Consider the following 23,556-nt stretch of genomic DNA (forward strand, 5'->3'; position numbering starts at 1 on the left):
GTTCAATGTTCACATGTTCAATGTTCAGATTGTTAATATTCAGATGGAATGCTTTTTGGAGTTATAAATATACCCAAAATCAAGTTATGGAATAGCATGTATAATACTCCATTTTTACAAGCATGCACACAGGAACAAAATCTAAAACAATATATACCTGTTAATGGAAGTTCTCTGTAACATTGAGAAAACTGCACTGGTGATTTTTACTTTTCTCTTTATTTTTCTAAAGTTGTCTAACCTTTAAACAACAGACACAAAATACCTTTATAATCAGAAAATAAGTTTTTCCCATTTTTGAAAACAGTTTTCAAGTTAAAAGTGGTATGTATATTACAGATGAATTCATGTATGATTTAAGACTCTGCTCCTGGACATAAAGGAGCTTTGTAAGCCTCAGATAGAACCAGATCCCAAAAGACACTTTACCAGATGGGTGGCTGGAGAAGAATAGGAATACAGAGGCTTCTCAAGACAAGTGGTACCTTCTCTGGTGTCTCTCAATAAAGAAGCGGGGAGGAATCAGGCCAATGGCAAAGATGTTCTGATGGAAGGAGGCCTGTGAGTGCCAGTGAGCAGGCAGAATGGATCCTGACATGGAACAAAGGCAGGGAGGCAGACCCAGGAGGAGAATAAGAAATTTGGAAGAGGTATGAAGGAAGGGAGAGTTGAAGAAGGCTTGTGATGGAGAGTAATCACAGTTTCATAGGAAAGGGGCAGTGTGCTCACTGATGCCTCAGAGAGCTAACTATTCCGTCCCCTCCCCTCCTCTCCTCTAGGAGAAGTGACCCCAGCCTGCCCCTTGCACAGGGGTGTCATGCTGAGGACTCTGAGCGCACAAGATGGGTAGACACCTGACCCAAGGGCACCCAGGCCACAGGCTGGCCAGGCAGCTCTAATTTGCCTGGCTGGAAAAGCTCTACCCAAATAAAGTCAGTGGTAATCAGGCCAATCAGACACTCTCTGGAATTCAACTTCAGTCAGTGAGTTAGCAGCAGAGACAGCAGACAGATCTGGGATGAACATTTTTTTTTAATATTTTTTTTTATTTTTTATTTCTAGGAGAGAGAGAGACAGAGTGAGCAGAGGAAGGTCAGAGAGAGAGGGAGATACAGACTCTGAAATAGGCTCCAGGCTCTGAGCTGGCAGTCAGCACAGAGCCCGACGCGGGGCTCGAACCCACGAACCACGAGATCATGACCTAAGCGAAACCCGGACACTTAACCGACTAAGCCACCCAAGGCGCCCCTGAGATGAACATTTTAAATAACCTATCAGAACCGGGGCACCTGGCTGGCTCAGTCAGTAGAGCATGTGACTCTTGATCTTGGGGTTGTTAACTCAAGCCCCACATTGGGTATAGTTTACTTAAAAATAAATAAAACCTTGGGGCACCCGGGTGGCTCAGTCGGTTGAGAGTCCAACTCTGGATTTCAGCTGAGGTCAGGATCTCACGGATCGTGGGACTGAGCCCCCCGAAGGGCTCTGTGCTGCCAGCGTGGAGCCTGCTCGGGATTCTCTCTCTCTGCCCACCTCCTACTCACGCACACGCACATGCACTGTCTCTCAAAATTAAAAAAAATTAAATTAAAAATAAAATAATCTACCAGAATATATTTATAATACATATAAATATATCTCTATGAGAAAACGACACAACTGCAACTTTGCCTAAGCATTCTTTTAGGATTCTTCTGGCCTTTAAAAGCTGCTGTTTGGATTATGCGATCACTTGCAGAAAATACTTAGTGCACACACCACAGTCTGAATGTTGTCCTGCACTTGAATGTGAGTACTTAACAGTGAAGTGTGGTTTGTTCCAGAGGGCCTCTTCGTATGGCATTCCTTACGGCACAAGATTGTGCTTCTCACCGCAAAGAGTTAGGCAGCACTGTTTTTAACATGCTCCTCCTTGCAGCCTACTGACTTTTAAGGCAGTATTTTTTGTCAGCCAGTTTTCTCTTCCTGGAAGCAACCAAGCAGAGCGTTCGCATTTTATTAAGACAACTACCTTCCTTCACCATGGTCTTCTACTTCGACTCAGGTCCTTGACCAGACTTGCTCCTAGAATTCTTTCAGGTCTTTGGCTACGTGGGACAGACAGTGCCATATGCTGCCCTCACGGTGGGGTCATGGTCCCTGGGCCCTACCAGGTTTGGGCTTCCACGTTCTCAGGCCAAGTTAGTGCTCACAGCCCCTGCCAGATTAGCCCAGTGACAGATACCTGTCCCCAAGCTGGCTCAGGTGGCAGAGGATGAAGCATTTGGTGGCCTCAGATTAGAACGGGGCCAGCCAGAATCTAGGCAGAGCTCAGTCCTCTTTCAGATGTGATTAGGTCACAGTCCAGTCTACGAAGGGAGGCCACGGGCCCTTTGTGGCCCAGAGGCCATGGGATGCCCTTGACTGGGCAGCTAGGAAGAAAAGCTCAGTCTTGTATACTCAGCTCAAGTAAAATGCTCAAGCCCTGTTGCTTGGCCCTACCAGGGTTCCCTCCAAGGCCATTTATCTGTTCTGTAGCAAACCCACAAGAACCCATGTTCTTATTCCTGGCCAACTGTGAGGTGACCAGCACTGCAGGGATGGGCTCAGCACGGGAGCAGCTCACCCAGCCAGCCCCTCAGTGCACACATCTAAACAGGAACTCCTAGAGTAGAAGTTGTATGGGCTTATCTGCACCAACCTCTACTACAATCACACAAAAGCTCTGAGTGAGATTGAAGGTTTTTTATTCCAACAACATGGGAGTTCTTGTCAAAATGAGTCAGCAAATTACTTTTTATCTGTCTTCTTCCATTCAGTCATGTAGTATTGAGCACATCATCATCCATATACCTCCCAGAGGACCACACAAGATGCTGGAAAGCCCTGAATATGCACACGCTTATTAATTCAAAATAAATCTGTTTAAAATACTATTATCTGGGAAATTTAATTTAAAGTTTATATTCGGGGCGCCTGGGTGGCTCAGTCAGTTAAGCGTCCAACTCTTGGTTTCGGCTCAGGTCACGAAATCAGAGTTCATGGGTTCAAGCCCCGTGTCGGGCCCTGCGCTGACAGCACAGAGCCTGTTTGGGAAATCTCTCTCTCCCTCTCTCTCCAGCCCTCCCCCACTTGTGCTCATTCATATGCATACACACTCTCTCTCTCAAAATAAATAAATAAAATTTAAAAAAATATACCCTCCCATCTAGCTTAATATCACAGCTAAGCCATGTCTCAAATAAGTTTCCCAATTAAATAATCAAGACATAAGCGGCTCCGTACAGCACCTTCGTGTCAGTTACAGGAAGATCCCGGTCTGAGTGGGGGCTTGGCTTGGTAAGAGGACAGCAAATTAAAAATGGCACGCACACACATCCCCAGGGCTGATGAACTACAAACAGGCAACCTTTCCTTCCAGGGGAAACTGTCCAATGCCAGGGCGTGTGTGTTGACAAGCAGAGTGTGCAGGCTGGATCTCAGCCTCCTTACCCCCTCAGACCTACTGTGTGCACACAACCTACCAGCTGTATATAGTAGTTCTGGACAATAAAGATTTAGAGCAGATGTTGAGGACTTCCTTTGTTCCTCTGTGACAATAATATTGCTGGACTAAACTGGCTAAATCCTATATCTGGAAGGTCTTAATGATCTCTGTGTTAAGTATTAAGAAGCTTACTATTGCAATTAGGTAAAATTTAAAAAAAATTTTTTTAACTTAATTTTCATTTATATTGATCTGGTCTGAGACACAATGATAGATTTTACAGTCTGTCAAAAAGGAAAAAAAAAAAAGAAGAACTGCAGGTCTCCTACAGAATTCTGTGGAGTGGGGCACCTGGGTGGCTCAATCGGTTAAGCATCCGACTTCGGCTCAGGTCATGATCTTGCTGTCTGTGAGTTAAAGCCCACCGTGGGGCTCTGTGCTGACAGCTCAGAGCCTGGAGCCTGGTTCAGATTCTGTGTCTCCCTCTCTCTCTCTGCCCCTCCCCTGCTCACGCTCTCTCTCTCTCTCTCTCAAAAAAAGAATGCCATGGAGCTAGGCACAGAGGAGGGGTTCCACAAACTACTACCCTACTTACCCTACTGGGCTCCCCCAGGTTTCCTTCCATCTTGCAATTCATCATTCTTTGTGGGCTTCACTCATCTAATAACTTGGCAGCCCCTAACGCCCCTCAAAGTCCCAGACCAACAGTTGAAGCTTTTCCAAAGCATCTAGAGAAGGTGAAGCGTATGCAGTGTCTCTCCAACTACCTCACCAAAACCACATTGACCATGACACCACGATGCCAGTAACTCTCACTACCCCTCCACTGCCATCACACATTTCAAGACCATGCATCAAGCCATGTGCATGTGTTTTCCTGTGACACGTGGGGGTCTGTTTTCCCAGTTTCAGCTCCAAAACCATACTCTAAAAGAAGATAGACCAATTTGCTGGCAAATTATCCTGATCTCAATTTATTATCAGAGAAATTAAGGAACTAAAAGGCAACTTTATATCTACCAACATTTGGGTTTTGTTACAATCCAAACTTTAGGGCTCCCAAGTAGGCTGCCCATCGCAGGACATTTACTTGGACAGCTTGCCAGGACTGGTTAAATACCTGCACTTTCAACAGAATATCGCAGGGGCTCCTGGGTGGCTCATTTGGTTGAGGGCCCAACTCTGGATTTCGGCTCAGGTCATGATATCAGAGTTGTGAGTTCAAGTCCCACATCGGGCTCCACGCTGAGCCTAGAGCCTGCTTAAGATATTCTCTCTCTCTCTCTCTCTCTCTCTCTCTCTCTCCCTCTGCCCTTCTCCCCTGGCTAGAGCTCTTTAAAACAAAATTTTAAAATTTTAAATAAATAAATAAATGAACAGAACATCACAAAAACTTGATTTGTCCTATACAGTCTTTACTAACTTACTAACCTAATAAGGGCCGAAGGGCATTTACTACTCATCTTCTCATCCCATAATCATATAAAGAGTAAGAAAGACCTGAATTCAGAGAGCTTGTTTCACAACTGTCCAGTCACCGCCATAGCAACGGCTTAGTCATGGGGAAGAAATGCCAGCCTTAGGCTCAGGTTCCAGGGCAACCAACAAACTGGGTAACCATAGGTAAGCCACAAGTTCTCAAGGGGTCAGATTTGTTACCTGTAAAACACAGGAGGGGCACACATGACTGGCTTCAGGATTCCTTCCAGTCTAAAACTTCTAAGTTTCTGAATTTCAAGGTGTTTGGAGCCACCTTGAACCTCCACTACTGATTTATACCATGCTCCCATCTTGCTACGGACTTACGTGTATCTCCCTTCACTCAAAATTCATATGTTAAGCCCTAACTTCCACTGTGATGGTATCTTTAGACGGGGTCTTGGAAGGTAATTAGGGTTAGATGAAGTCAGGAGGATGGAGCCCTCATAAGAAGGAGAAGAGAGAAGGACACCTGAATGGCTCAGTCAGTTAAGCATCCAATTCTTGGTTTTGGCTCGGGTCACAATCTCATGATTCATAAGTTTGAACCCTACAGCAGGCTCTGCACTGACAGTGAGGATCCTGCTTGGGACTCTCTCTCCCTCTCTCTCTGCCCCTCCCATGTACATGCTCTCTCAAAAGTAAATATACTTTTAGGAAAACAACAACAATGGGGGAGAGAGATCTTTCTCTATGCGTGCACAAAGAGACCATGTGAGCACACAGTAAGATGGCTGTTGCCTACAAGCCAACACAAAAGGCCTCAGAATGAAGCTTACCTTGCAGGTACCCTGACCTTGGCCCAGCCTCCAGAACTGTGAGAAATAAACTGCTATTGTTTAAGCCACCCCATATATGGTATTTTGTATGGCAGATGAAGACACACCCTCAACACGAATTAGTTGTTTTTCTTTTCTTCCTGGATAATATATCAAACTGAACTTGGATGAATTGGTAAGTGCTTACCAAGCAGCCAAGTATTCACTAGTATGAACAGTGAACAGAAGAAAACTGGGTCTCTGCCTTGCAGATGTTTTAGACTTACTACAATAGACTGTAAGTATACCCAAATCTGTTCTGAAAGCCAGAGAGTCCAGGGGCACCTGGCTGGCTCAGTCAGAGGAATGTGAGACTCGTGATCTCTGGGTTGGGAGTTCGAGTCCCATGTTGGGTGTAGAGATTCTTAAATAAATAAAATTTAAATATAATTAAATTATTAAAAAACGAAAGCCAGAGAGTCCAGAGAGTGAGGGACACATGTAATACAAGCTAGTGCTCCATCATAGGACATCACACGACATAGGACATCAAACAGAACAAAGAAAACCCAGGGCACCGGGGTGGCTCATTCGGTTAGGCATCCAACTTCAGCTCAGGTCATGATCTCACGGTTCGAGCCCCGCGTCGGGCTCTGTGCTGACAGCTAGCTCAGAGCTTAAAACCTGCTTCAGGTTCTGTATCTCCCTCTCTCTCTCACCATCCCCTGCTCACGTTGTCTCTTTCTCAGAAATAAGTAAAACATTAAAAAAAAAAAAATGATGGGCATGGCAAGGCCAATAGGAAGAGGGGTAGAGGAAAGGAGACAGGGAAAAGGTATACAGGACCCAGTCTCATCCCTGCCCGCTCACTGCTAGAGTATCTTCGGGCTGTGCCCTTGCAGCATCAGTGTATTGCAGTGTGAGAACAAGAAGCTAAGGAGCTTGCAGCCAGGATGAGGAGGCAAATCTAGGTGAAGAGAGCCTGAAGGGGACAGTAACTCAACTAGAACCTGGCTGGATGAGCCGGGACACACCAGCATGAAAGCTGATGTCTAGCATTCACCAGGTGCTTCTCTCGGCCAAGCTCCACGCTAGCACTTTCCATTCAACCTCACACCAACCCTATGGTAGCAGGCAGTCCTCTTACCTGTAGTCCTTGCCATTCTGGCCTCACTCAGGCCCCTAAAGACCAGGCTGAGGATTAAAGGTGTGGCCCTAAGTGTAGGTGATCAAGATCTATTTCTGTGAAGGAAAGTGACAAGAAAACAACAGAGAAATCCAGAGTGGGGTGCAGAAGGCCATAAGGGACGCTCTTCCAGCAACCCAACAGCACAGGTGGAGGGGCAGAAGACACAGAGAGAAAAGGACAAATGACACTGGGGGCCTGACATGCATCAGTTGGATAAAAATCTAGCTCACACAGCCCCCTCCCCAGATATTCCCCATCTCAGAATAAATTGTGATTTTCAAATGTACCAAAAGGGTTACTGGGTATGGAAGTATAGGCCTTGTTAGAACATAACTTTCCAAGTTATCTGATCCTATGGTATGTGTGCATTTCATGGCCTTTGAGATATTTTGCAATCCTGTTAGGTTGTACATAACTGACACACAATGATATGCAACACAAATGATTCTTGTCTGTAGACAGGTAAATTAAATGTCTAGTAGAGAGACAAGCGATTCTCCTCAAAGCTGAAGTTGCATCTATTCAAATTCATTTCATGGTGCGTGCATGTTGCGGGGGCGGGGGGGATATACACGTATGGGAACACACACACATGGTCTTTGTGTGCAAACTCCTTGAATTTTCCTTTCAACAGGTTATAACACCTTACTGGCTCCCTCATTAATTAATAAAATCTTTTATATTTGTACAAGAATCATGATTTTATCTTTTAAAAATTATCTTATAATACCCATAAACAAGCTAAAGTCCAAACAGATGCCAATATTATATGACAGGTGTTCTACGAAGGGAAAAAAAGGTTCCAGAAGTCAATAATTCTTCCAAACCCAAATACTTTTGAGGTGCTGGCTCAAGCAAACAGGAGAATAGTCAAGCCTCAATTTTTATCTCTCTACCCCTCCTCCACCAGCAAACATGTTCCCAGCTTCCTTACAACTTTCATTAGCTCTGATCTCAGAAATTCTTAAATGTCAGTGGAAACCCAAGGAGCTCAAAGAGAAGAGCTGAGGGGCTCCCCTTTCTAATGAAACCAACACCTCTCCAGACTCTGACAGATGTGACCCATTCATTGTGGAAGAATCGGGAGCCAGAAGGGCTCTGCAGGCTAGCAGGCATACCAGGACCAGGCAGTGCTGGCAGAAGGAAAACAAAAATGGACTAAGTCCCTGTAGGATGGGGAAGACGAGTGATGATCGAACAAAGCTCACAAACTGCCTAATGGTTGTAGAAACACACACGCTATGGGGCGGGGGGGGCGGGGGGGGACAGTATTCCACGTGTGATCTCTGAAGGTTGGCTGCCTAATTCCATACCTACTAACAGTGGACACGGTGGGCAAGTTAGTGATATCAAAAAGCCTGTTTCCTCATCTGTAAAGCACCTGCCTCACAGGATTTCTGTGAGCAGTAAATGAGAGAACACACATAAAACACTTAGCAGTCTTACACACAGTCAATGCTCGATGGATGTTAGCTTCAATAGTTTTTTTTGACTCAGAGGTGAATATAACATAAAATAAAAACAGAGACTATTATAAATCATAACTGCCACCTAAAATTACCATTTGTCACAGTCTTTCTGCTCCCATTGCCAAAAGACCACCTGGGTCTTTGTTTCTCACCTGAATTACTCAAGGTCTCCTACCATGCAGGGAGGGCCCTTCTCATCTCCTCCTCCTCAAAGCCAATTCTCACCCGCTTTAACTGAGCTTTAACTGAGCAATAGCCAAGAAAAATATGGGAACCACAGAAGCGCTTTTACATTTTCTAATAGCTAGATTTTTTTAAGCAAAAGGAAACAATTATTTTAGTAGTATATTTACTACTAAATTACCATTATATCCAAAGTAGTATTTTAACACGTAATTGACATAAAAAATTGAGATATTTTACATTCTTTCCTTTCCTATTCCAGCTTTAAAATCTGGCATGTTATTTTATACTTACGTACATCTCAATTTGTACTGGCCACATTTCAAGTGCTCAGGAGCCTTAGCACCAACTATTCCCCATCTCCTTCAGAAAATCCAAATTCACTGGCCTAACGAATCAGGGCCTTTCCACCTGGGTCCTCCTTATCCCTCTGTGTCCTTCTCCCCTTCCCTACCTTTGCCTGGGCTCACCCCTCTTCCTTATCCACTCCGAGCACCTGGTATATTCCTCCTCCACAGGACACACCACACCTGTATGTTAGCCACTGGCTATTCAACACCCAACATGTAAAGTGCCCGTTTCCACCAAAGGCTTCTTTGCCAAGCTGTCCTCTATAAGGTCCCCTGCCTCTGGTGATTAGAACAATTTGTGTGCTTTTCTGTCCCATATCAGACCCTCGCTCCCCAAGTGGACTGTGCACCCACGGGAGGCAAGGATTCTTATCCTATTTGTGGATAACTGTAGTTGGCCCAGCTGAGGCATTCAAACATATATAAAATATAGATTTTAAGAAGGAAATACTTTAGAATTTTTACATTTACGTACTGCTCTTGATCTAACTCTATAGTCATTCAGCCAACTCTTAATCTCAAAGCATACACATGTACAGGGTTTCGACCAAAAATGGTTGAAAGAAAGTAGGTGAGCTAAAGAAGCAACTACCACTGGGAGAGCCACTGTTCCTGGCGCTTGGGTTGGTTTTTTGGGTTTTTTTGTTTTGTTTTCTGGGGTTTTTTTTTTTTTTTTTGGCACAGAAATCTTTTAGACTTAAATTGTTTTTCATAGCTGCGCTGGAATAAATGGGAAACCACAAAAATGAAGGCTTCCACTGTGCCAGTCATCAAATTGTAGTGGTAAGAAAGGAGCCATCCAAAACTATCCACATCTGATTGAACTCTAAACATTTTAAATGTTTATTAACCCATATAATTCCCAAATTTAACCAATCATTTGAAATGCTCATAGACAAAATTCTGGACTTCAGTATTTCCTACAGCCCCCTCCAGCCTTCAGAAGATAGAAGCCTCCCTTCCCAGGGCCCCACTGAACTGCTGTTCTTTTTTTTAATCAGAGAGCTTTATAAAGACAATCACTGGGACTCTCAGCCTCAATCCTAGTTGCAACTTTCTTTACACACCCGTCAAGTGTATGCTCTGAGGGCTCCCAAAGTGCTGGCTTGCCGGATCCTGAGCAGTTCTCTCTCTTAACACGTTGATCAGAAAGCAGACAACTTCAATAATAATTAGAGAATCCCTAGATTTCATCTTACACTTTCCTAAGCAAAAGCCTTGGCGAGGCCTCTTATGGTTTCCCCTTCTTTTACAAAAATCTGCCTTTTAAGCAAAAGCTTCTGTTTCCTAGTAGCAGTAGATACCCTTTTAAAACTCACAGTTAAAAAAAGAAAAAAGAATTACAGTGGCATTTTGTTTCCATACTTTCTCCCCAATACTTTCCACTTAAAACGGAGTCCAGAAGTTTACTTGTAAATAACCAATATTAGGTTATTTTCCCTTATGGATCCCATATTCTCAAATAATTTGACCTTATACATTAAGTAATATTCCATTATTTTTCTCTCTTTTATTAACCAGCTATGTATATTCAACTGTTGATCAGGGCCTTACTATGTGACAGGCACTGTTACAGACCCTGGGGATATAAGGAAACTTACCACACAACACCTCTGCTCTTATGGAGTTGACAGTCTAGACGGGTGGTAAAAGCCATGAACAAAAATTCAGCAGAGGGAAAGGAAAAAGAGTGGGGATGGGAGTGTCCTATTTTACAGTGTGGTGAGGGAAGGCCTCTTTAGAACAGAACAGTGCTGAAGAACAGAGCAAAGTGACATTTTTGGGAGGGGGGGGCAGGAAGCAGAGGGCGCAAGAATGTATCTCAAATGCAAAGACTCTGAGGCAGGGGTATGTTACTCAAAATGTTAATCAAAGCCATCAACATAAAATAATCTGTACCATAAAATGCTAGTCAAAAAAGAAATTGGCCTGAATACTATTTAATGCAATTAGATTCGTCTTTTTGAAATGCAATTAGTACCTAGTCCCTCAGTCTCTCAATCCCCGATTTCCACTTCAACAAATTCTAGGGCTTCCAGGGGACCTCACTCTGAAAACTAGTGACAGAACCCACCATCTAATGTGTGGAGACAAGACCACACAGGAGAGGTGCAGAGATGAACACTGGGCCCTCCTTTAAGTGAGAATTTTTCACACAAAAATCCTCCCCATCAAGTTAAACTGCTTACAAATAAAGCAAGATCTTCTCCCAAAGGAGGTGTTGCCTTCTAAACTCTGTATCCTTCCACTCATCTGTCCCTTCCTCAGCCAGCTGCAGGCCTGCTCCCAGGCCTGGACCACTTTGAACAGAGCCTTTGAACGTTTAAATTGGCTTTGCGCCACCACACGAGATGCTGTCTGGGGGTGTCTTATTCTCTAATTCTCTCCCGGTCTAGCCTTCCTCCTCCTGGGCTCTCTGAAGTCCCACCTCACTAATGAATCCAAATTCTAGCTCATCTACCCCTGCTTTTTACTTCTCTTGTACACACAGCCAGTCCCCGGGGGGAATACTCTTACTTTCCAAACAAAAATATCAGGACACATTGTCAGTACATGAGTACTTGTTAGATGAATCACTATCATTTCAATGCTTGGAATATTTCATAATTTAAAATAAAATCATTAAAAAAAAAACCCAACTTGGGATATACTCACATGAGATCTGACGAGACAGCACAGGAAATTGGGACTGTCTGGGAAAATTCAGGATCCGTGTTCATAGTCACAGGCCTTTGACTATAGCTCTATCCTCCAACAAACAACCTGATTTTCCAAAGAAATCTGACATCACCCCACAAAAGGATTGGAAGCGACTTCCAGCAATAAGGATAAGGAGGCAGTGACGGCAGCTGTGGGTTGAAGGCCAGAAGGCTGGTATTTCCAGGTTATTTCAACAGTGCATGGAGCTAGCAGGCCCACCATACAAAATAACCAGCCTCGGCCATCAGACAGACCTCCACCCTTTATGGGGTGCACCACCAATGTGAAGTAGCTCAGGTATTTCTACAACTACTTCTAGGCTGGAAATACGGCTCTCTTGAGCACCCAAGTGAGCATCCATTTTACCAGGAGGGGGAAGTACCCTGAACTGGGCAGTGCACATACACTCCTGTCTTCCCTCCTCTAAGCGTCCTTCTGAAGCGCCATGACCTGGTAAAGACTTGTTTCACTTTCCAATTAAGAGAAAAAAAAAGGTCCTCCAGGCCTGTTAAGGAAGAGCTGACTTGGCCCTGTGACTCAGGAGGAGCCAGAAGGTCTTACTGAGACTGGTAAGTGCTTGTGGGTAAGCGCACTGCAGAACTGGAATAAACTGACACTTTCAGGCATATTGTAGAGACGTGCTGACCGATTCCATAAGTTTTTTAATGCTCAGAAATTTAATGATACTGCCCTTTGATCTAATAAATGCATTCCTTGAAATTTAATAAAAAATAGTAATAAACCTCAAAAGAAGAGTGCAAGACATTTACTCAAGCATTCTTCTTATTAGCAAAAAAAGAAAAAAAGAAAAAAAAAGGAAATTATCTTGTTAGCCTTTGGAAGAGAAAAACTCCAAAGACCTTTTCATTTGATTTGTCATACTGAGATTTCTTTTTCATTTCCTATAGGTTAGTTGTTTAAATGGAGACACAACTGACATATTGTATTAGTTTCAGGTATACAGCATGATTCAATATTTGTATAACTGGTAAATGATAACAATAACTCTACTTAATATGTGTCACCATAATAACTACAAAATTTTTTTCTTGTGATGAGTCCTTTTAAAATCTACTTCCTTACAACTCTCAAACATGCAATATAGTATTAACTATAGCCATCATGCTATAACACTTTACAACCCCATATAATGTATTAACTAATAAAATTAAGGTAGGGGCGCCTGTGTGGCTCAGTCAGTTAAGCCTCCAACTTGAGCTCAGGTTCAAGCCCTGTGTCAAGCTCTGTGCTGGCAGCTCAGAGCCTGGATCCTGCTTCAGATTCTGTGTCTCCCTCTGTCTCTCTGCCTCTCCCCTACTCATGCTCTGTCTCTCTCTCTCAAGGAATAAATAAACATTAAAATTTTTTTAATTAGGATAAATTCCTCACAAATGAAAGAAATGTTGCCTTTAGCAAATAAATTAAACAAATAAATTAAGTGCCTGCAATCGTGCAGAATGCTTGTTTTTACAGGAAAATGTATTGAAAACATTTTTAAACTTTAAGTTTCTTCAGGAGGTTTGTATTTTTAAATCATTCTCCCCAAAGCCTTCCAAATTACAAAGTAAGCAAAAGGTTAAAGAATATGGTCAGTATATTTGCTTTCAGGCTAAGGTATTAGTTAAGATAGACCTAATAACAGCTAACATTTTAATAATTTTTTAATAGAAGATATTTGCATGTGGCATCTCATTCAAAAAGCACAAAAAGTCATACACTAAAGTCATACACTAAGTCTCCCTTCCACCTGGCCCTCAACCACTCAGTTTCCCAACTTGTTTTAGGGATATTCTAGAGTGCCAACAGGTTTGTAGCACTTTGTATGTGAGACACTTTGCTCAGGATTTTGTATGGCAGGCTCATCAGTGCAAGCGGTACTATCATCAGCCCCAGTTTATAAATGAAAAGACCTGCTTGTGGCATGAAGTGAAGGAGTAACGGGCCAGAACCCGTCTGCATCTTCCTACTCCCCAACACACACACACACACACACACACACACACACACACACACCTCAACAAAGGTGACTTGGGATTATGCAGTTCCCTCTTCCTTGAACCTCCCCCACCAACCTTCACCATCCCTTTGCCTGGATAACTTGACTCTCCATATACATTTCAGAATCAGGGGCACCTGGCTGGCTCAGTCAGTAGAGCATGGTACTTTTGATTTGGGGGTTGTGGGTTTCAGCCCCACAATGGGCATATGGATTACTTTTAAAAAATAAAATAAAATCCTTGGGGCACCTAGGTGGCTCAGTTGGTTAAGCGTCCAACTCTTGATTTCAGCTCAGGTCATGATTTCCCAGTTCGTGAGTTCAAGCCCCATGTCAAGCTCTGCTCTGACAACACAGAGCCTGCTTGGGATTCTCTCTTCCTCTCTTTCTGCCCCTCTCCCACTCATGTACACTGTCAAAATAAATAAGCATTTTTTGAATAAAAAATAACATTCTTAAAGAAAAAAAGACACATTAAAATCAGTTTGTCTCTAAAAAAAAAACTTTGCAGAGATTTTGGGATTGTGTTAAACACAATTAATTTGTAGAGAATTAATATCATAACTATACTCAGTCTTCTAATCCATGAACATTAATTTCTTTCTTCCTGTTTTGTAATTTTCAGCATGCAAATCCTGTGCATATTTTGTTAGATTTATATACTAAGTATTCCATTCCTTTCAGAGCTGTTATAACTAATAGGGTGTTTTAGTTTTGTTCTTTCCTGTTTCCAATGATTTACTGCTTTTATTGCTAGGATACCGAAATAATTGATTTTTTGTGTGTTAACCTTCTATCTTACAACTGTGCTAATACATTTATCAGTTCTAGGAGCTTTTTCTAGAGATTCCCATTGGACTGTCCACACAATCATGCCATCTGCAAATAGGGACAGCTGTTCTCTTTCCAATCTGTATGCCTTCCATTTATTTTTCTTGTACTAGCTAGCACTTCCAGTACGATTCTGAGCATCAGTGGTGAGAGTAGAGATTGTTGCTTCATTTCCCTTAGGGGGAAAGCATTCATTTTCATCACTAAGTATGTTAGCTATAGATTTTGGGTAGATGCCCTTTTTTGGGTTGAGGAAGTTCCCTTCTCTTCCTAGTTTGCTGACAGTATTTATGATGAATGGATACTGAATTCTGTGAAATGTTTTCTCTGCAGCCATTGACATAATCACTCGTTTTTTGCTCAGTAAGGTGTTCATATGGTGGATTACATCTGTTGATTTTGGAAGCTGAAGCAGTCTTTTATACCTGGGATAAATCACAATTGGTTGTGGTGTACTATTCTTTTTACATAATACCACTGGATTTGATTTCCTCGTTTTTTTTTTTTTTTTTTTTTTTTGAGGATTTTTGTGTCCCGTGTTCATGAGAATGACTGGCCTGTAGTATTCTTTTCTTGAACTGTCTTTGTCCCATTTTGTAAAAATGGGAGTGTACTATTGTTTTCTGAGGTCTGGGATGATAATTTTACTATTTTTAACATCCTAAAAGAGTGGTTTTAACTTTACTTTTCTTTGATTTTAAGTCTTTGAGCAGGAAGACAATTCCCAAAGATAACAATAATTTCCTAAGTAAAAATGAGATCGTTTTACAAGGAGCCACTTTAAGGTAGATCTGAGAATCCAATGCAGTGAAACCTAATACTTAATCTACAAGTCCTGTCACATCCCCCACAGAGCAGGAAGGGTGAGGAACTTTGCCCTACTGGCTTGAGATTAAAAAAAAAAAAAAAAAAAAAAAACTGACAGGTTTCCATCAAATAAAAGATATGTTATTACTCAACTCTGAAATGCAAATACACACATTTACCTTTGAGTTACCTAAGAAAACACCTCTTAACCTTAGTTCTTACAATTCTAAAATGCTCCGTCATTATTACCCACCGTATACTATTGAGGAAGCCAAGACAAGGGTAAGGTTAAGAGATTTCAAGATCAGCAGAGCTAAAATTTGAATTTAAACACCTTATATCACCCAACTTGGTTACAGAAAGTCCTAAACACAGGCAATGCAACGTCAGAAGGTCAATCAGGCATGAGAGGGGCTGGAAAAAAGGGTCTGAGGCAAAAGAACTTCTGGAAAGGTCTTTTTTTTTTTTTTAATGTTTTATTCATTTTTTGAGAGCGAGTCAGAGAGAGAGCAAGCAAGCAGGTGAGGGGCAGAGAGAGAGGGAGACACAATTCGAAGAAGGCTCCTGAGCTGTCAGCAGATAGCCCGACACAGAGCTCAAACTCACCAACCACGAGATCCATGACCCGAGACGAAGTCAGCCACTTAACCGACTGAGCCACCCAGGTGCCCCAACACATAACCATGTTTTCTGTAACTTTTTATTATGAAGTTTTAAACATTTACACAAGTAGAAAGAATAGTGTAAGGAACTCCTAGACACTATTACTTCTAGATATCACCCAGGTGCCCCCAGAGAGGTCTTTTTAGAACTGAAATGCTGAATCTGCTTTTGACACTTTTGAGAAGGCCCGTCCCCTCACTGAGGAAGTGGACAGGTCTGTTGGGTGAGGGGCAGGGCACCTCACAGGAGCTGCACACCTGCACAATGGCCAATGAGAAACTGAAACCCTTGTGAGTCTCACTTAAGCATATAAAGGTCACCCAAATCATCACCAGGGTAGCCAAAGACCAGAGAAATGTCCTTCGATGCAGTCACCCTTTCTGTGGAACTCAAAATGACGTGTTTGGGAGGCAGTAAAGAGCACATTCTGAAATCAGACTGCTTGGGTTCAAACCCCAGCACTACCACCCACTATCCATGTGACCTTGAAGGAGTCACAACCTGTGTGCCTCAATTTCTCTTCTATTAAACAGGGATAACAACAGAGCAAGCTCTCACTAAAGGATGCCTGCTGTTGTCATTATTCAATCCAAGGCCTGTCTTCTTCTGACACTGTTCTAGATCATGGTATATTTGACAGTATGCCCTTCCCCAACCACCACCACCACCCTCTTCCACCAACCCAAGAGCAAAACTCTGCTTTCGATCAAGCTGATGGAGAAAAAACAAAAGACCTAAATGAACTATTTCATTAAACGATGTCTGGCAGCTAAAAACCAATAAGCACTCATAGAATCCACATTCACAAGAAGGAAGAAAGCATTTGAATCAATAGTTTAAACCAACTCTTTTTCCACAAAAAGTACATTTTGTTGTTTTATGTAACCACATGAGACATTCTCTCCAACTAAAAGATAGGTATAAATTCCATTTTTAAAAATTTAATCTATGAAAATACACTGACTAATTTTCATATTTCAGATTAGTTTTGCTATCAAAAACATTCCACTTAAAATATCGATTTAACTTTTAAATCGCTAGGAACTAAACTATCTTTAATTCAAATATATAATTGTAATTTGGGGATGGCAATTTCACCAAGTTTCTTTAAAGATAGGAAACATTAATTTGCAACAATGATAGTTATCTTTTATTACACATTAACTAAGCGCTTAACACACAAGGTGCTAAATTCTACATGTCACCTCATTTTCTTAATCCTTTTAGGAGATATAGGCTCGTTTTACAGAAAAACCTCAGCCTTGGGGAGCCTGGGTGGCTCAGTTGGTTAAGCATCCTACTTTGGCTCAGGTCATGATTCACGGTTTGTGTGTTCTAGCCCTGCATCGGGCTCTGTGCTCACAGGTGGCTCAGAGCCTGGAGCTTGTTTCAGATTTTGTATCTACCTCTCTCTCTGACCCTCCGCTGCTCATACTCTTTCTCTCTCTCAGAAATAAATAAAACATTTAAGGGGCGCCTGGGTGGCTTAGTCGGTTGGGCGTCTGACTTTCGCTTAGGTCATGATCTTGCGGTTCGTGGGTTCGAGCCCCGTGTCGGGCTCTGTGCTGACTGCCAGCTCAGAGCCTGGAGCCTATTTCAGAGTCTGTATCTCCCTCTCTCTCTGACCCTCCCCTACTCACGCTGTCTCTCTCTCTCTCTCCTAGAAATAAATAAAAAATATTTTTAAAAAATAAATAAATAAAACATTTAAAATTAAAAAAAAAAAGGAAAACCTCAGACTTGAGGTTGACTATTAATGGTTCTGATAGAGAACTGATTACTAGCACCTGTATGAGGCATTAACACTAAATGATACAGAAAGGTAAGTCTGAACCTTGAAAGTGCATGTGAATGACTCGGGGAGTCTTGTTAAACTTCAGATTATCGTTCAGAAGGTCTAGGGTAAGCCCTCGATTCTGCATTTCTTTCTTTCTTTTTTTTAAAGTTTATTTATCTATTTTGAGAGAGCGGGAAAGTATGCAACAGAATGTGGGAGGGTTAGAGAGAGAGGAAGAGAGAGAGAATCTCAAGCAGGCTCTGCTCTGTCAGCACAGAGCCCAATGTGGGGCTTGAACTCACAAACCATGAGATCATGACCTGAACCAAAATCAAAAGTCAGACCTTTAACTCTCTGAGCCACCCAGGCACACCTGATTCTGCATTTCTAACAAGCTCTCTGATGCTGGCAATGCTGCTGTTCTGTGGACCACAGGTGAAGTAGCAAGGATGGCAACAGGTTGCCATAGGCCACAAACCACAAAAAAAAAAAAAAAAAGTCCATTAAACACTAAAATGAAAAAAACTCAAATTTTTCTCAAAAACAGTAAGTTAACCATAATATAAACTCTAATATAAGAATTATAACTTATCCATATTTCTTCATGGGATTTTGAGCTTTGTAACATCTTAAATGTATCTTCATAATGACTTCTTTTTAAATCTGTAGTCCAATTTCTTGGAGCTTTGAGGGTTTTCTCCCCTAAAAACCCTGACTTATATCAAGGCTGAGAAGTCATGTACGTACATGGAAGACTGTTTCTAGTTGCCATAACCTTCAATCAAGCAGGTCTTTTTTCACTGACCCACACATCCTCTCGCTGTTTAAATCCAACACATTAGACAAATGGCAGAGTTAGGTGAGATTTTAGGGGCTGGGACCTCAAATTTCTCCAGATGAAAAGTAAATTTCTACAACACAACAGCACCTTACCACGAGGCAGAAACAATTATCACTGGATTCCATTTCTGGCCTTAGGTAACCAAGTTCCAGCAATGAGATGGCAATTAGCGTTGTATACAACTACCGACTTTCATTCTTTTACCAGATCCTTCTAGTGGCAAGGTCTATTTACTTTCAAAAGTCTACCGAATAAACAAAGCAAGGTACTTAACAAGGCCCTATGTTCTACCTGAGTCCAAGTTCACACCCCGCTCTTTTTTACTTATTTCTGATTATCTGTGCTATACTCAAACATTGGCTAGCTGCCTTTTAAAAGGCAGTTAGACACCACCACCAGCCCCCGCCCTCCCCCACCTCCTCCATTCTCTTTGCTAACAGCAATGCCTAACTACAGAACCAACATATCTCTGAGGACATTCCAGCTTACTGGATAAGGTCAGTTTAAAATTCTAGGTAGGGGATAACCCATTCCATTTGTCTTTCCTTAGAGCCCTTCAAAAATATCCCCTGGCAATCAGCAGAACAAGCCTTTCACCAGAGAGAGAGAAAATTGTCTATGATTCTGCAATTTACAAACACTGAGACCTTTATTTCAAGGGTGTCCCCATTTTATATTATTCCCAAAGGACGTTTATCTATGGACTCAAGTAAGCACAAGCCCAATGCTTGGAAGAAACAAAATGTACACACACTGCGGCTGCGACTGCGGCTCCGGCTCCGTGCAAATGGTTATAAAGAAGGCTATAAAGTTTTGCTGCGGGCCTCAGAGGAAGGCCTACCTGTGACAGGGTATAACACTGGAACACAGTTTTTGCTGAATTTGGAGCGTGCCCTGTCCACAAGAGAGCCAGGAGAGGCCTGTTACAAAAACCATGAAAGAGGGGCAGAGGTGCCAGGCCGCTACCCTGCACACCCTGGAAGCTGAAAATAATTGAGACATGATCTCTACTATCACAAGTCCGACAGAAAGTTGCCTGTTGCCTCCAAAAACTGGCTGCCCTCCTCCAGTGATTTAACTCTGGGTACCAACTGGGCAATGCCAGCCACTGCGCTGGGGCGGAGGACTCAGGGATGTTCGTTCTATCTTCTAGGTTAACCAGGTGGAATCAAACCTCTGCGGTATAAACTGGAGACTTTGGGGGTTAGATCTGGGCACCCCCACTGCATGTAGGCTACATGCTTCCATTCAACAAACGTTTACTGAGCGTCTACCGTAGGCTCAGCGCTCTGCTAGGTGCGGAGGAGGAAGCCAAGCCACAGTCCCCAGTGGTGGAAGCACACATACAGAGAAGGGCCTTCAGGGGAGGTGGAGGTTGTGCGGGCCCCGAAAACCTGCCACAAATTGCGTGACCAGTAGTTATTCGGGGGTCAGCATGACCTTCGCGCCGGGCTCCGCGGACCACCAAGCCCAATAGTGAAAAAGGCTCGCGACAGCGAAGGCGGGAGTGGACAGGTAGGCCCGGGGGCAGGTGTTCAGGTAGGAGGCGCACAGCTGAGCCTGCAGGTCTGGAGAGGGCAGGTTCCCTAAGGAAGGTGGAAGGAAGGGCGGCCCAGGATCCTGCGAGGAAGAGGGCGTGAGGAACTGGGGTCTGGCCCCGGGAAGCGGGTGCGCGGCGGTGGCCGGCCGGGCCTGAGCCCCCGAAGCGGGAGAGGGAAGGGAAGACTCCCGGCTAGGCCGCCAGCCCGCACCTGGGGCCCCGCCCGGCACCTACCACTTGGGCGACCTTGAGGCAGCCGAGCGCTCCGCGCAGGTATTCGGGGTCGCAGCGCAGGCCGGCCAGCCCGCGGCGCTGGCTCACCGGCTCGGTGGTGGGCTGGTACGGGCTGCTGGCGCCCGAGATCATGGAGGTGCTCGAGGCCTCGCCCTCGAAGCCGTCCAGCTCCTCGCCGCTCCGCATGCTGCCGCCTGGCCCGAGCCGCCTCGCGCGGCCGGCCCCCGGCGCCCGGAGCTGGCCGGCTCAGCGGGGCCGCCGCATCGCCGCCGCCGCCGCCTGACTGCCCGCCCGTGGCCCGTCCCGCTGCCGCCACCTCCTCCTCCTCCTCCTCTGAGCCCGCCGCTCGGCTGCAGCGGCGACTCGGTCCGCTCGGGATCGGCTCCCGCCGCCTCGGCAGCGGAAAGGGAGGGAGGCGGGAGCAGGCTGAGAGAGGAGGAGGCGGGAGCCGGCGCGGCGGGCCGGGAGGGGGCGGAGCGAGCGCCCCTCCGCCTGCCGCTCGGCGGCGCTCCGCGGCTAGGGCGAGACAGAGGCGGCGGCTCGCGCCTAGGGGCCTTGGGGGGCGGGGCCTCGGGCGAGGCGGGGCGCCGTCTCCTCGGACCCCGCCCTTACCTGCCTGTGCGCAGGGGCACCGAAGGCTCTCTGCAAGCCTTGGGATCCCCTCCTGCGAGGGCGGGGTCGTGGGGACCGAGAGGAATGGGGGCTAAGGGGAGGGTCAAAGTGAACTTAAAGGACACGGAATTGCTTTCCCAGGGCGCTGCCTTAGCTTCTCTTCTGGAGGAAGTGGGGTCCTCTGCAGGTAGGCTGGGAGACTTACCAGTGAAGACCAAGATGTGTTGTGCAAACCCCTGCAGCGAACGGTGGTTGGCCCAGGGGGTTCTGGCTAGAGCCGTCTAAGGGTCTGGGCTCCCACCCTGAACGCCTTGCAACCAGCCAGTACAGAGGCCAGGGACTGAGCGCGGCGTTAGTGAAACTCACAGTTGAGTGAAGGGTCGCTCAGCACGGGGTCTGCAGGTCAGACACGGTAAATACTTAACAATAATTCCCAGCTTAAGTTCTAGATCCACCGGCCTGACCGAGGACGGGGCACTAGCCCATTGTAGACCCTCGGTAAGCAACAGTAGTTGCCTCTCCGCTGACAAGATTTTGTAATCTCTGTCTAATCATCAACTCAAGTTAAACACAGATTTTTGCTCTGACGGGCATTAATTAGGAACCAATTTGCAATTCAAGTGTGAAGGCTAATTTTAAGCTTAAGTAAAACACTGACTTCTAAGAATTGTCGCCTTGGTACTGAACTCTTAAACACCACAAATATTGAGAGCTTCCCATGCCGTAGGCACTGAAGAAGACACTTGTATTATTGTTCCCATTTTACAGAAGGGCAGACTAAGTCTGGCAAGTGGTAGTAGCTTGTCCCAGGCCACACAATTCAGTGGCGAGTGGAGCCCAGGTTCCAACTTTTTACACCACACGATATTGCCTAATATATAATTTAGATAGACTGCTGAACTCCAAGCTGAGATGCAGTAAACATCATAACTAAAAAGACTTCCGTTTAAAGGGTTTTCACCTTTGGGTTACCAAAGATGGAAAAGACAGTATCTCTAAGACTCAATTCAACCAACAAATCTGTACTGGGCACTTACTATGTGCTAGGAAATATACTAGGAACTGGAGAAACTGCCAGGTAAAGATGGCAAGTTGGATGTAGGCTTTGGCCTCTGTGTTGTCTCCCAAAAGACATTCCACAGTGAAATCACAGTTACAGGGATATTTATTTATTTATCTATCTGTTTATTTATTTATTTATTTTAGGGCATAAAAGCACTGCGACAAAGAATGGTAAAGAAGACAAAGGCAACAAAGTTGGAATCAGAATAGCAAATGGACAAGTGATAATTGACTTAGCAGATCCAAGAAAGCTAAACCCTAAAATGCACAGGGAAAGGCTGAACTACAACTTAGATTATATCACAGAACAAAAGGCTCTGGAATGGGCAGCACCAAGCACATGTAGAAGTGGAGGTGGAGGCAGAAAAAAAAAAGATCAATTGAAAGTCTTTTTAAGAAGGAATTGGAGGGGCGCCTGGGTGGCCCAGTCAGTTAAGCGTCTGACTTCGGCTCAAGTCATGATCTCGCGGTTTGTGGGTTTGAGCCCCGTGACAGACTCTGTGCTGACAGCTAGCTCAGAGCATGGAGCCTGCTTCAGATTCTGTGTCTCCCTCTCACTGAGCCTCCCCTGCTCACACTCTCTCTCTCTCTCTCAGAAATAAATAAAACATAAAAAAAAAAAAAAAAGAAGCAGTTGGACCCCTGAATCCCTTTTCATGCCCATCCCCCAAGACTGGAGTTTTATTCTCTGGAGGAGATAAAACAGAGAGTCTCTTAGCTAGGGATCATGAGGCACAGTTGAGGGCAGGGGTACTATATTGCAATGTATGTGTGTATGTCTCCCTGGATGCTAAGTAATATGAAAGCAAAAAAAAATTAAAAAGAATTCAAAAGAATTAAAGAAAGGGAAATCTTACAGGAAGTAGAGCTGAAAGACAAAAGAGATGGAAAATGAGAGAAAAGATAAGAAAACTAGAGGAATAGGGGCGCCTGGGTGGCTCGGCTGGTTAAGCGTCCAACTCCGGCTCTGGTCATGACCTCACAGTTTGTGGGTTCATGCCCCACGTCGGGTTCTGTGCTGCCAGCTAGCTCAGAGCCTGTAACCTGTCTTCGGATTCTGTGTCTCCCTCTCTCTGACCCTCCCCTGCTCATGCTATCTCTTTCTCTCTCAGAAATAAATTTAAAAATTTTTTTAATGTTTTATTTATTTTTAGGAGAGAGAGACAGACAGACAGCGTGAACAGGGGAGGGTCAGAGAGAGAGGGAATCACAGAATGAAACAGGCTCCAGGCTCTGAGCTGGCAGTCAGCACAGACCCCGACGCAGGGCTCGAACCCACGAACCGTGAGATCATGACCTAAGCGAAAGTCAGACGCTTAACCGACTAAGCCACCCAGGCGCCCCTCTCTCAAAAATAAGTTAAAAAGAAAGAAAGAAAATTAGAGGAATAAGCCAAGAGAATAATAGAATAGTAAGACTTGCGTAGAGTTAAAACCAAGAAAATTGGAGGGAAGAAAACATAAAATAGTAATTCAGTAACAATTTTCTGAATGATACGACATGAGTTTTGGATTTAAAGGACCCACCAGTGCCCAGCACAGTGAATGATCACAGGCTTGCACCCAGGCACATGAGACCGGCAAGGACAAGATGCTCAAA

General features: G+C 44.3%; 1 protein-coding gene across 1 annotated transcript in view; it reads right to left on the reverse strand.

Annotated features, from left to right (window-relative positions):
* Positions 1-20,469, reverse strand: part of CMTM4 (CKLF like MARVEL transmembrane domain containing 4) — a 65,099-nt gene extending 44,630 nt beyond the window's left edge. The window contains exon 1 of the mRNA XM_039222491.1: positions 20,284-20,469. Within this exon, the coding sequence (XP_039078422.1) occupies positions 20,284-20,469 (186 nt within the window). The remainder of the gene's footprint in view (positions 1-20,283) is intronic.
* Between the last annotated feature and the right edge of the window lie 3,087 nt (positions 20,470-23,556).

Source organism: Hyaena hyaena, unplaced genomic scaffold (assembly GCF_003009895.1).
Source record: "Hyaena hyaena isolate Hyena2069 unplaced genomic scaffold, ASM300989v1 scaffold_18, whole genome shotgun sequence".
Classification (NCBI taxonomy): Eukaryota; Metazoa; Chordata; class Mammalia; order Carnivora; family Hyaenidae; genus Hyaena; species Hyaena hyaena.